General features: G+C 39.7%; 1 protein-coding gene across 1 annotated transcript in view; it reads right to left on the reverse strand.

Annotated features, from left to right (window-relative positions):
• C5 (complement C5) overlaps positions 1 to 14,204 on the reverse strand; it is an 84,477-nt gene that overhangs the window by 63,542 nt on the left and 6,731 nt on the right. The window contains exons 5-9 of the mRNA XM_079790439.1: positions 12,277 to 12,368; positions 9,341 to 9,423; positions 6,431 to 6,521; positions 4,035 to 4,149; positions 835 to 961 (exon numbers count right to left, since the gene is read on the reverse strand). Of these exons, the coding sequence (XP_079646565.1) occupies positions 835 to 961; positions 4,035 to 4,149; positions 6,431 to 6,521; positions 9,341 to 9,423; positions 12,277 to 12,368 (508 nt within the window). The remainder of the gene's footprint in view (positions 1 to 834; positions 962 to 4,034; positions 4,150 to 6,430; positions 6,522 to 9,340; positions 9,424 to 12,276; positions 12,369 to 14,204) is intronic.

Below are 14,204 nucleotides of genomic sequence, written 5' to 3' on the forward strand. Positions count from 1 at the left end.
GGAGAGGGAAAGGAAAGAAGGGAGAACGGAAGAGAGAGAGAGACATCAGAGAGAAACATCAATCGGCTGCCTCCTACATGCCCCCTACTGAAACCCAGGCATGTGCCCTAACCAGGAAATAAACCAGAGACCTTTTGGTGCATGGGATGATGACAATCAACTGACCCACAATGGCCAGGGCATGACAAGTATTGTTTTAAGTGCTTTGGGTATATTGACTCTTCAACCCTAACCACAACACTACAAATTATATACTATTATTGTATCCATTTTAAAAACACTATTGCCTCCAATTTTAGACAGAATTTCTGAACATTACGGCTGAAAAAGGCTTTAGGTGGCATTTGGTTCAACTTCATCATTGCACAGATAAGGAGACTAAAACAATGATAATGATAATAACTTCCATTTTCATACTACTTTATCAAACATTTTTACATACATAATTTCATTTTTATTGTTTCTCACCAGGTGAGAATATTGGGGTGCCGGATGTTCAAGCCAGATAACCTACAGAGCCACTCAGAATATCAATTGGGCAGGTGTTATCTTGCAGTTGAAGCAATGGGAACCCAATGACTAGAGTGGCAAAGCTATATTCTAATCCTAGCTTTTAATGACACAAAAGTAAAATTTAAATATGAAAGAACTGTAGGTATCATTTATACCTTTAATATACTGTCTAAATATTTCCCAAGATAAAGAAAAGAAAAGGAAGGAAGGAAGGAAGGGAGGGAGGGAGGGAGGGAGGGAGGGAGGGAGGGAGGGAGGGAGGGAGGAAGGAAGGAAGGAAGGAAGGAAGGAAGGAAGGAAGGAAGGAAGGAAGAAACTTACCTGAAGACTCTATGACTGTTACACCAATATAAAGGTACTTATCGTTTAAGTCTTCCAGACTGCTGTAGGACAATTCTTTAACTGCCATTTCAGAGTTCAGTTTGACTTTAGCAATTCCATTTATCATCTTTTTAAAGGGGGAAATAAAAGAGTTATTTCAGAGAAAAACTTATAAGGAAAAATTAACAAAATCTGCTTTTACTAGCCTCTCAAAGTGAAGGTCAATGTCAGAGGAATGGTTGAGCATCAACAATAAAGTAAATGACTGGTCTAAAATTAAGCCCAGAATGTTATTTTCTAATTTATATTATTGAATTATAGACACAGGGAGTCTTCAACATAGTTTGATTCAACTAGGTCTTTTTTGTACTAGCTGACAAAGATGTCTTCTTCCAATCCCTAAGTCATCATCTATCTTCCTAGGCCTCTCGGATTACTTTTGCTCTTAACTGAGAGCTTATTAGGTTTTATATTTAATTTGTGCTTTGCTGCTTACATATTGAAACATTAATTAAAAACATACAATGGGTAAAGGCATATAGGGTTAAGTCATACTGTATCATTTAATTATTAAGCATAATAGTAAAATAGATTTTGCCTTATTTTTTTCTTCTAAAACTAAATAACTTGAAGCCAGGGATTTTTGAATTATTTGGCTTTAAGTCTCAGTGTCTAGTATAGAACCATTTTAAAAAAATCTTTATTGTTGCAAGTATTACAGAGGTCCTATCCTCCCCACCCCCTGCACCTCCTTGATCTCCTCTACCTACCACATTCCCACCCCCTCCCCTGGCCTTCCCCACACTATTGTTTGTCCACGGGCTATGCTATATGCATATAAGTTCTTTAGTTAATCTCTTCCGGCTGCCCCCCCTTCCCTCTGAAATACATCTGTTGCATAGCATAGAATCTTGCATTAAAAAGAGGCATCTAGCCCTAGCAGGTTTTTCTCAGTGGTTAGAGCTTTGGTCTAAAGACTGAAGAGTCCTGGGTTTGATTTTGGTCAAGGGCACATGCCCAGGCTGTGGGCTTGATCCCCCGTGAGGGGCGTGCAGAAGGCCGCCAATCAATGATTGTCTCTCATCATTGATGTTTCTATCTATCCCTCTCCCTTCCTCTCTGAAACCAATAAAAAAGCCTATATAATAAAAGGGTATTATGCAAATTGACCAAACGGTGGAATGACCTCTCACTATGACATGCTCAACGCAGAAGCTGCCCCCTGGTGGTCAGTGCGCTGTCACAGGGGGAATGCCACTCAGTCAGAAGCCCAGAAGCCAGGCTCATGGCTGGCGAGTGCAGAGGCGGTGGCAGGAGCTTCTCCTGCCACTGCAGCAGCACTAAGGATGTCCAACTGCCGCGGGGAGCGAGCCTAAGCCGTCAGTCGGACATCCTCCGAGGACTCCCAGACTGCGAGAGGGCACAGGCCAAGCTGAGGGACCGCCACCCCTCCCCCCCAATTGCAATGGGCCTCTAGCATATATATATATATATATATTTAAAGAGGCATCTAATTTATATCTTGAACAAATAAAAGTGTCTTTTGAGAAAGCAAAGGCTAAATAACTGGTGATGCAAACTACATGAATATATAACACTGAGTAGAATGACATGAGTCCTTATCATCTGTGGTATAATGTAAAAATAAATGAATAAGGGAAAAGGGGACCAGGGCTCTAATCTGGTCCCAGCAACCACTAGCTCTTACTTAACCTTGGACAAGTAACTTGCCAATAAATTTGTTATTGGTGGAAATGCAGTGTCCACCAGTGAAAGTGAGTATCCCTTTCCCTACTGGGTGCTGGGAAGTCAGATCCTCATGATATCTTGAGAAAAAGAATTTTCTGAGATTTGCACTGGTGGATGAGTGATTTTTATTTGTGTGGAATTATATCCTTGTGTCTGTAAAGTCCCATTTCCCTTAAACCAGTCCTGGAAGAAGTGCAGCTAGGGATTCAGCAGAATTAGAAGCAAAGCCAGTGTGCAGAGATTCTATTCCATGGTGGAGCTGGGTCTGGTGTAGCATTAGGCTAGGTATAGTCCATTAACCCAGTGTGTCTGTTATCCATGGGCCATGTGGGCAAATGCAGGAGTGTGAGGGCCCCTGCTGGCCAGGAAACAAGCAAAAGAGATAACTCCTTTGTTTAAGAAATTTAAATATCTCAAATATTTGCAGTGGCCACTCCTACTCTGACCAATGACCTGTTCCCAGGTATGAATGACAGGCAAATACTTCCCTATTTCACTCAGACTTTATTGGGCATGTGTCTAAATTGCAGCTTTCTAGCAAAGTTGCACAAATGGCAAGCCTATACTATTTGGCCTTCCCCTGCTCCTTTTCTATTAATTAATAACTGGGTTCATTACAATGGTATCAAATTCATTCACTCATAAGTATAGAGAGAGTAGTACCTACTATCTGCCAGGAACCATGCTGGCTCTGAGTATATAGTGGGAACAATTCAGATTCACAAAGGGTTTAGTGTAGAAAATGATAGAAAGGTAAATAAAACATTACAAATGATAGAAAAGTAAATAAACCATTACTATTAACATTTTGGAAGGATAACTCTGTTGGGGGGTGCTGCTCTGTACATTGTAGGAGTTTAGCAGCACTCCTGACTTCTATCCATGAAGTGCCAGTAGCATCTTCTTCCCCTGTTAGGACAATGACAAATGTCTGTGGGACATCGCCAAATTTCCCCTTAGGGGTAAAAATAGTTCCTGATTGAGAATAAATCGTAAAACGTACTCTACTAAGAGAGGCTCAAGGCCTAAGGGAGTACCTGGCAGGGGCAGTTAACCTAGTTGAGAGGAATCAGGAAGACTTCCCAGAGGAAAGGAGTCAAGGTTGAGAGTTAAAGTCTGAGGAGGAATTAGCCAGACAAAGAAGAGGCAGGAGAAGACAAAGGGCAAGAGCATTCTCAAGAAGGAGCAGCACTGCAAAGGCCTGGAAGCAAGAGAGACTAGTGTAAAGGAGAGGAAGGTGGGAAGTGGCAGAAGATAGGCTGGCGAGGGAGGCTGATGTCATGGAAAGTTGGCTTTATCCTAAGGACAATGAGAAGCCAATGAAGAGTTTCAGCTTCCATTTCCCATCCCCATATAAAATTAGGGATCAGACTAGATAATTTTAAAGTTATTTTCCATCTCTAGCATTTATGATGTATCTTTAGGTACGAGTGAACATCTTAACATCTTACCACTGTGCTTTGCATTGCTTTTTCCATCATTTCTTTGTTATCATCATGTAAGTCATCTTTTATTCCAAAAGAGACAAAAACTTCAGCCTCAGCAACAACTTTGTTATAAAAATATCTGTCAAACAGTAATACCATAAGATTATTTGGCTATCAAGGTTATAAAAATAAAATTCAGATAAACTAACAATTTGAAATTACATTGCGTACTTGATACACTCTAAATTGTCTTCCATCCACAATTACATTTCATCCTCATAAAATTACAATAATAAAGCCAAAGTGCAGATTTTATAACTATGTGCTTAATGAAAAAAACTGATCTTGAGGAAATCAAAAGACTCAGGTCCGGAGCCTTTTCCTACAGAACACACAGCTTCCTTAATGATTTTGATGTCAGTGGGGAGCTGCTTCCTATTTCCTTTTATGTATTTAAAGCAGCATGCCCAATCTTACTGTTATGTGAGATAAATTTTATTTTAATCCTAATTGCATATTAAACCTTTTCAGTTTAGAATTAAAGTAAGAGTAAAGGAAATTTTCCACACAGCAAATAATACTATAGTAAGAATTAACTTTCCTTATTCAGAGTTTGAACAAATCGTGTCTCCATTAGAAGAAATTAATTTTTATAATTCCATGTCAGGTGAGCCTTTTATGTGTTTTAGACTAAGTAACAAACACTCTATTTTAGAAGAGAATTAGTACAGGACAGCATTTGAGGGCCTGGACTCAGAACCAGACAGACTGTGCGGCTTACTAGCTGCGCAATCTTGGGCAAATTACTTAACATTTCTGTACCTCCATTTTTTTGTTTGTAAAATGGGGATAGCAATAGTGCCTACCTCATAGTGTTCATAAAGATTAAATGAGCTAATATATACAGAGTGCTTCAAAACTGCCTGATAAGGTTATATAAATTGGTTATTGTTATTAATAACTAAATGATACTGCTTTTTTAATGACCTAAACTTTTATGGTAGATTGCTTGTAAAACTAGCCCAATTTCCACTTGCCCATATGTTCACCATCTTTGCAGCTATTTATGTGTAAAGAGTGTAAAGAGAGTCTATTTCCTCCTGGGCTGATCTTGTAACTTGCTTTGGACAACAGAATGTGGTGGAAGTGATGGTGTGCCAGTCTCAAGCTTAGGCCTTTAGAGGACTTTTATGCTTCCATATTTTTTCTTCAAGTATTTCTGCTGCTACAGGCTAGCCTGTTAGTTGGTGAGAGATGCACATAGTCCAATCATCCTTGTAGCTTCAGTTAACTGCCAGCCAATTACCAGACATGTGAGTAAGACCTCCCTAAACCAGCCAGCCTCCAGCTGACCTGCCAAATGACTGCAGGTATATGGGTGAGTCCAGCTGAGATGAGCCTAGTCTAGATCAGCAGAACTGCCAGCTAACTTATAATTGGCCATAGTTTTAAGGCATTGAGTCTTGAAGTAGTTATGGAGCACTAGTTGGCTGATTAAGCCATCTAAACTAATAAAAGAGAAAGATGCAAATTGTACCTTTGCAACGCCTACCAGCCAATCAGGAGTGAGTATGCAAATCAACCCAACAAAGATGGTGGGTTAATTTGCATACACAGGCGCCTAGCAGCTGGGGGCGTTCCTCACCACCACAGCCGCTCCAGGCCTCTGGGCAGTGTGGGAAGGCGGAAAGGCGGCTCTGGGCCAGAGTGAAGGCAGAAAGGCAGTTCCGGGCCTGACAAAGGTGGAAAGGGGGCTCCAGCCGGAGTGAAGGTGGTGCTGGCTGCCAGGAAGGCCCATTCTTACATGAATCTTTGTGCATCGGGCCTCTAGTCTATAATAATAAAAGTATAATATGCTAATTAGACCGCATGTCCTTCTGGACGAAGTTGGGGCTGCAAGGTAAGCCCAGGTCCTGGGTGCCTGCTGGTGGCTGGAGGGAAGCCCGGGTCCCAGGTGCCAGAAGGAAGCCATTGCTGGCAGTCTGGGAAGGAAGGCCTATTCTTACACAAATTTCATGCATTGGGCCTCTAGTTAATAAATGAAAAGGAAAGAAGGTTTCATATCTCAGTCCCAATATCCTAAGTCATGCTGTTTCCTAAATGTACACAGTGATTCTTTAGGATTATTTTTGCTGGTGAATAACAACAAAGCTAAAATCAGAACCAGCTTACATCAGAATGAGCAAATAAACTATAGGTATAATGTCTCCTCAATCAGTCAATGCCAAACTCATGGCAGACATTGCCAATAAATCAAAGATCTCAACAACATGAATGTATTAAATCAACATATTGTGCATCTTAAACATTCACAATGTTATATGTCAATTAAATCTCAATAAAACTGGGGGAAAAAATCACAGATCTCATTTTGGCACTTAATTTAGCTGGATAATATAAAAAATAAATAACTTTCTTACCTTGCTTTTATAGTGATTTCAAAATTATTGAAGTTCTTATAACCAATAAAACTATTTTCTGGTTCTATTGAGACAGAAAACTGTGGCAACACTGAAAGTAAAAAGGAAAAGGCAATATTACCACTTAAATTAGAGCAGCCTTGTGTCTGGTACAGTTGATGTAACATCAACACAACATCCAGCTGTAGTCATCATCATTATCAGGGACAACAACAACAATTACGACATCACTGGGAAATCTCCTACTCCAATAATCAGAGGTCAATCCAGCTATCTATGTATCAGAAGCACTTTGTTTATACTTAGATTACAGCATTTATTATAGGCAATTGTTTATTTCCTTGACTCGAGTGTGGATTCCTTGAAAACAAAATGTTCTCTATATATCTTTATATATCTTCCCCTCTTGTCCTTCTCATAAGTCTTATACATAATAAATATTTAATAAATGTTTATTAAATTAAAAATAGAAAATTCCTGTTTATTTAACATTTTCCTTTTTTGTCCAGTAGATAAAATCCTCCCAGTCTGGCATAAAACTCTGACTTTAGTCAAGAAGAGAGAGTTTATGCCCAGCCAGTGTGGCTCAATGGTTGAATGTCGACCTATGAACCAGGAGGTCATGGTTCAATTCCAGTCAGTGCACATGCCCAGGTTGCAGGCTTGATCCCCAGTGGGGGGCATGTAGGAGACAGCCAATCAGTGATTCTCTGATCATTGATGTTTCTATCTCCCTCTCCCTTCCTCTCTGAAATCAATAAAAATCCTATATAATAAAGAGCTAATAAGCTAATTAGACCAAACGGTGGAACGACCTTCCGGAATGACCAATGGGCAGGGGGCGGGGCAGTGAGGCAGCCGGGGCTGCGAGGGCCAAGCCCCTTGCATGAATTTCGTGCATCAGGCCTCTAGTATATTTAAAAAAAGAAAAGAGAGTTTATAATGAACTTTAAGAAATAATACCCATGCAAAAGTAAAAATTAGAGCAGAAAGGAGTTGGGTTCCCCCCCCCCCTTTTTTTGTATCTTGATTGCCCAAGAGAAAATAATATCACCTGTTGAAATGCCACTGTTTTCTCTTTATATTTCTTCAGGCTGTGTACCAGGGCTTTGGGATTCTAATTCTATTAACCTACATAGCAGTTAATAGAAAATTGGGTGATTGAGTGACCCTGATATTGTGGACATAGACTGGCAAACAACTGTAAGTGAGATAGTTAGCTACAGATACGGTTTATGTGTTTTCTGGATGGTGAAGGCTAGAAGTAAAAGAACAATGCCATTTGTTGCTCTAGGCTGTGTTCCTATGTTATCAAAGATCCAGGTAGATGTGCTCTCTCCAGGATATGAAATGCAAGGAAATATTTCACCCTTTCATCCATATAGCAGGGACACTCCAATCAACCGTGATATACCAGTGAACAAAACTGACACAAACCCTGTCCTTAATGAGCTCACAGTCAAGCAGGGAAGACAGGCATAAGCACAGATAAACACCTAAGCCACAGTTATGAAAACAGATATGAAGAAATACAGATAATCCTACTCAGGAAAGAGAATTCAGGGAAAGCTTTTCTGAATAAATGGCTTATCCGTTGAGACTTGAAAGGTAAGTAGGAACTGGCTAGGCAATGAGGGAGGGGAAAAGTGTTGTAGACAGATGGAATATCATGCACAAAGTACCCATTGTTGGAGAAAAGCAAGGGTGAGAGTAGTATAAAATGAGGCTGAAGAGGAGGTAGGCCAGCTCGAATTAGAGATTTTGATTTTCATTATAAAAGGAAGGAGGAACTATTGGGGACTTTTCAATAGTGATATAACATGATGAGATTTGCATTTCAACATTATTTTGGCTAAAACCAAGGGGACAGAGTTTGGAAGCAGAGATAGCAATCAAGAGGCTTTGCAGTAATCCAGGAGAAAGCCTGGTGATGAATAGATGAGGGTGGCCACAGATAATAAGAGGTAGATGAATTTTAGATATATACAGAAAGCAGCAAAAACACTTGAAGGGAGGTTGGTTGTAATTATATGTATGGAGAGTCTATCATCTTTATTTATTTATTTATTTTTATTGATTTCAGAGAGGAAGGGAAAGGGATAGAGAGATAGAAACATCAATGATGAGAAAGAATCATTGATCGGCTGCCTCCTGCACGCCCCTGGTTCATAGGTTAACGATCAACCACTGATCCACACTGGCTGGGCAAGCCTATAATCCTTAAAGTTGAGTTTCATTGTAACAAATCTGTTTTCATTGTTTTGTTCAATTGTTAAATTTGTGTGTTTATGTGGGATTAAAAATGACTTCAAGAAAGTTAAATTTGATATTACAACACACAACTACTCTAATAAAAACTATTAAAAATGGAAAGATTAATCTATTTATATGTTAATTATTAGTCCTTTAATGTGATTGATTTCAAAATAAGAATATCTTTAATTTCCAAATAAATATATTAGGGATTTGTGAACCAGAAGAAAAATAGCATTGGACTAGAGGTAAGGAAATTGCTGTCCTTGTTCTGTCACTACTTGGTTGTAATGACTTTAGTAAATCTTCTATTAGTCTTTCTGGGTTCCATTTACCTCATCTCTGAGTAAATTTCTCCTAAAATCATAATTTGGAAAAATACCTTAACTAGTCAAGCTCCTGAGGAGGCTAGGACTCTTCAAGTTCTATGATGAGGAACAAAGGTCCAGAGAGGTTGGTGTATTTATTCAAGGTTAACAAAAGCATGCTGAAACTAGAGCCTAGGAATGGGGACAATCACTCTCACCCCCTCCACCAGTACTTCTGACTATATCAGTAGGTTGCCTTTTCTTCAGGGATTGAATTTACATTAAATTAATTAATGAAAATAATTATTGCAAAAGCATTAATTCTTTATAAACTTTTGTCAAAAATTACCATATTCTTTAACTTCAAAGTATGCAGTTCCAGTTGTTAAAAAGTCCTCTTTATATTTAGCTTGAATTTTCCACATACCATATCTGTGAAAGCAAGATATTTAAAATTACAGAAGTCTTCAAATATTTTTAATTTACCCAGCAGAAATCTAATCAATTCTTGTTTTGAGGAGGGAAAAGTAAGTTAAGATGTATATAGTATAAGTGATATATTTTATTTGCAATAAATGGAAATAGCTGAGTGTTTTGGGGATATTAGAAACTGTTTAGTAATTAGTTTTTCATATGTTGTGTTATTTTTTCAGGTACTTTATCTTAATACTAGAGGCCCAGTGCATGATTTAATCATGCACCTGGTGCACCAGCGGGCTGGCTGTCCACCGGTGCACCAGGCCTTCCGAAAGCCTCCGGCGCGGCGGAGGCTTTCGAAAGGCCTTGTGCCGGAGCAGACAGCCGGCCAGCTCCCCCGCTTTGGCTTTTGATCGCGGGGGAGCTGGCCGGCTGTCTGCCGGTGCACCAGGCCTTCCGAAAGTCTCCGGCGCGGCGGAGGCTTTCGAAAGCCCTTGTGCCGGAGCAGACAGCCGGCCAGCTCCCCCGCTTTGGCTTTTGATCGCGGGGGAGCTGGCCGGCTGTCCGCAGGTGCACCAGGCCTTCCGAAAGCCTCCGGCGCGGCGGAGGCTTTCGAAAGCCCTTGTGCCAGAGCAGACAGCCGGCCAGCTCCCCCGCTTTGGCTTTTGATCGCGGGGGAGCTGGCCGGCTGTCCGCAGGTGCACCAGGCCTTCCGAAAGCCTCCGGCGCGGCGGAGGCTTTCGAAAGCCCTTGTGCCAGGGCAGACAGCCGGCCAGCTCCCCCGCTTTGGCTTTTGATCGCGGGGGAGCTGGCCGGCTGTCCGCCGGTGCACCAGGCTTTCCGAAAGCCTCTGGCGCAGCCATGACACAGACGCTGATCAAAAGCCAAAGCGGGGGAGCTGGCCGGCTGTCCGCCGGTGCACCAGCCTTCCGAAAGCCTCCGGCGCAGCCATGACACAGACGCTGAGCTCAGCGTCCTGCTGGCCCAATCAGCTACCCCGGCCACCCTGAGTCCCGCCCCCTGCGCCTCCTGCTGGCCCAATCGTGGGTGTAGCGGAGTGATGGTAATTTACATATTACCATTTTATTATGTAGGATTGTCAATAGCTTTGAAGTGAAGAGCTTATGATACTTGAGAATTTACTTGATTCTGGAGCTTTATTATAATAATATAATATTAAAATCTACACTATAGTAGGACATTCATAATAATGTCTCTAGAAACATATAATTCAGGACAAGCCTATCCAAATGATAAAATTCACACCTCAATTAAAAGAAGCTATAGCTGGAAACAAAGTATGGCTTGTTCAAAGAGGAAAATTATCTGGGTTTAATTAAAAACCTTCAGTCAAAATTATTTACTGAGCATTGGATTAAACACTGGAGATAAAAAAAATAAACAAGATAAAAAGGTCCATCTTCATAGAGCTAATAGTTCATGGGATTTTAAATTTTTATTTTTCCATTTATTAGCAAATTGGATACTTGGGAAGTTGCTTAACCTCATTTGTGAAATGGGAAAGACAATATCTACTTTGCATACCGGTTATCAATCAATACATTGACTATTATCATCATCATTAATTCAATGTGCCTGTTATGTTGAAGTGCTGGAGATATAACAGTGAACAATAAAAACACGATCCCTGTCCTCAAGGAGTTTACAGTCTAGTGGGAATAAAAGGCAAGTAAATAATTAAATAAATAATTGTAAAATTGAAATAAGTGCCACTAAGAAATAAGAGAATAAAAGAAAGAGAGAGACTACATTAGATCATGTGTCCAGGACTAACGTCTTTGAAAAGGGAGCATTTAACCTGTTTTCTACAGAATGGGAAGAAGCCAGCTTTATGAAGAACAAGGTAAAACACTAAGCAGAGGAAACAACATGTGCAAAGGTACTGGAGCATGAAAATGCTGGCCATGAGAAGCTACCGTGGTTGGCACATAATCTGTCACAGAGCAAATGGCACAAGATAAAGAAATTATAACAGTTGGAGAAACGGTAATAGTTGTAAAATAGGTTCAGTTCTGTGCTACAGGGTATGTAATATTTTCAAGAAAGTATACAATTTAAAAATTATCCAAATTATTTAAGTTCTCCAATTTAATCCAAATTTCTAGATAACCTTCAGTACAGTAAATTAACTATAAACTACCTTCTAGAGGACAAAGCAAAAAATGACCACAAAAAGATTTTGCTTTAAAGTAATTTGGTCATTTATAGCTGCACCTATCTTATTTGTCCTACTCTAAACAAGTTGAAGGCAGGAACTGTGGATTCTTCATTCCTATTTTATATCTCTCACTCCTATTGTACTTTGCACATACTAGGAATGTGTTCACTAAATATTTTTTTACATTGGATTCTGTTTAAACATATTCTTAAATCCCTTAACATGAGGCCAAATGGAAGAAATAGCTCCAAGAACATCCTCCCTCTTGAAATATGATAGTCTATGCAGAAAAGACTACAAATAGTAATATATTTATAACTTTCAGAGCAAGGCACGGGACCACACTAGCCTTTTAGACTGATCGTCTATTTGATTTTCTTAAAGGATGGAAGGCTGATGGTTTTGATTAAAAAAGAAAAAAGAAAAAAAGGAAGTAAGTCTGGGGTCTATTTTTTCCTCTTCCAAAGTTTAATTTCTATGTGTAAAATAGATTGATGAGAAGTATTGGGAAATTCTCTTCTCCCCTCCCCCACAAATTGAGTCTAGCTTCTCATTACTCTTTAAAAGATTTTGCAAATCCTCATTTCTTTCACAGTAGGTTGCTTCATTTGACTGGTGATCTGCCTCACCACCAAAAGTTCCAGATGTGTTTCTTAGAGAAAACTTTATTAACAAATATTTTAAAATACCTAGGATTAGATGGAATCTTGAAGTCAGGAAAAGAGATAATTCCAGTATAATCACTTTCTTCTACAATGTCAACTCCTGATCCTTGAGGATCCTTTGAATAGAAACAAACAATATCAAAGCACATAAACTGCATTTTAAAAATTAACTGATTATATTATATTTGATCTACAGAAATATTTACTAACAAATATCCATGCCTTCAAATTAAATATGAAGGAGAAAGATTATTTAAATGTGTGGAACGCAAATATGGTTCATTTAAGCCACTTCCCTCTCTCTTTTTGGACCCCTTCTCCCTCTCTTGACACACACACACACACACACACACACACACACACACTTACACACACACACACACACACGTATAAATCAGTTTCCAGGTATCCTAGTCTCGGTTATTTAGATGAGACTCAACTCTATCTTGTGTAACTAAAAAAACTAAGTGTAGAAATAACTGATGTTATAATTAATCAAATGTGAACTCACAGGCTTTATAGATACCAAAATCTATAAAATGCATTTATTAGCTAGATACTTTATAGTTGCAGTATGGTCATTTTGAGCTTGATAAAACATTCAAATTAGTTAAACAAACTTTAAAGTTTTCACAAAGCTTTCCCATCAGCTTCCTTTTGTGTGTGGGCTTGGAAATAACTTAAATGAGGTTTCTTATTTTCTCTGGACTACATGTAGAGATCCATTTTGAACTTAACCCAGAAATTCACCACTATATGCCATGACTGTGAAATTAATGGTCGGATTTTTGAGGTATTTTTTTTCTTGAGTTGCAAAGGTCCATTTTGAAAAAGAATTAGAATTGAAGCTAAATATCTTCTAGGCCAGTGGTCAGCAAACTGCGGCTCTTTGGCCCCTTGAGTTTTTAGCAAAGGCCAGCTTAGGAGTACCCTAATTAAGTTAATAACAACGTACCTACCTATATAGTTTAAGTTTAAAAAATTTGGCTCTCAAAAGAAATTTCAATCGTTGTACTGTTGGTATTTGCCTCTGTTGACTAATGAGTTTGCCGACCACTGTTCTAGGCTGATCTTTATCCCTGCAGTCCACTGTACACGGTGCTTCTAAGATGATCTCTCTCAAGTACTGTTTTTGTTAGGGGCAGAAATAGAATAGTGGGGAATAGCTATAGTTATAAGAAATATTAATCATGCTCTGTTAACCGTGATTGTTTTGTTCTGATTAAAGAAAGACTGCTCTGACCTGGCTGGGAGTTGTATGCCCGCCCTGGGACCTGGGAGTTAAACTCAAAATGTGGTCCATTCTCCTTATCTGAGAACTGCCTATCATCATGAAAAGATTAACAACTTTGTTGCCCAAACAATGGAATCCTGGACTGTAACCACCTGGAAGCACCTACCCTTTGTAACCCCTAGCCTGCATTGCCTGTAATCTATAACCACTTTACCCATTCCTAATCTTTGTCCTTCTACCCAATATAAGCAACTTGTTTATAGGGGCATGGGCCGGCGGGTATGTGGAACAGATTTCTGTGGATGACCACTGCTCTCCCATGTTGCCGGCAATATTGGAAAATGAAATGCTCATATACGATTCAATCCTTGTCTCTGCTTAATCGGCTCAAGTAGTGACAGGCAACCCAGACCCCTTCATTGTCGGGTTTCATTTTCAGGACACTTTCTGCATGCTGACTCTCCACTGCTCTGGGATCAAATTCCTCAATCCTGTCTTCCTGGGACAGCTCTTACACAAGACATCTGGCATCCATTCTTCCTGGTGTGGTGTCAGGATTCTACATCACTCAAGTTCAACCACTGAGAGGGGCAGAAGGTGGAATAAACAGCATCTGACCACATACTCTAGTATTTTCTGACAGAAAAAGGGTATTTGAGCTGACACTACCTCTCCTTAGTTCTCTTCCAGACTTCTGACATCATTCAGCCAGTTTATG

Source organism: Cnephaeus nilssonii, assembly GCF_951640355.1.
Source record: "Cnephaeus nilssonii genome assembly, chromosome: 14".
Classification (NCBI taxonomy): Eukaryota; Metazoa; Chordata; class Mammalia; order Chiroptera; family Vespertilionidae; genus Cnephaeus; species Cnephaeus nilssonii.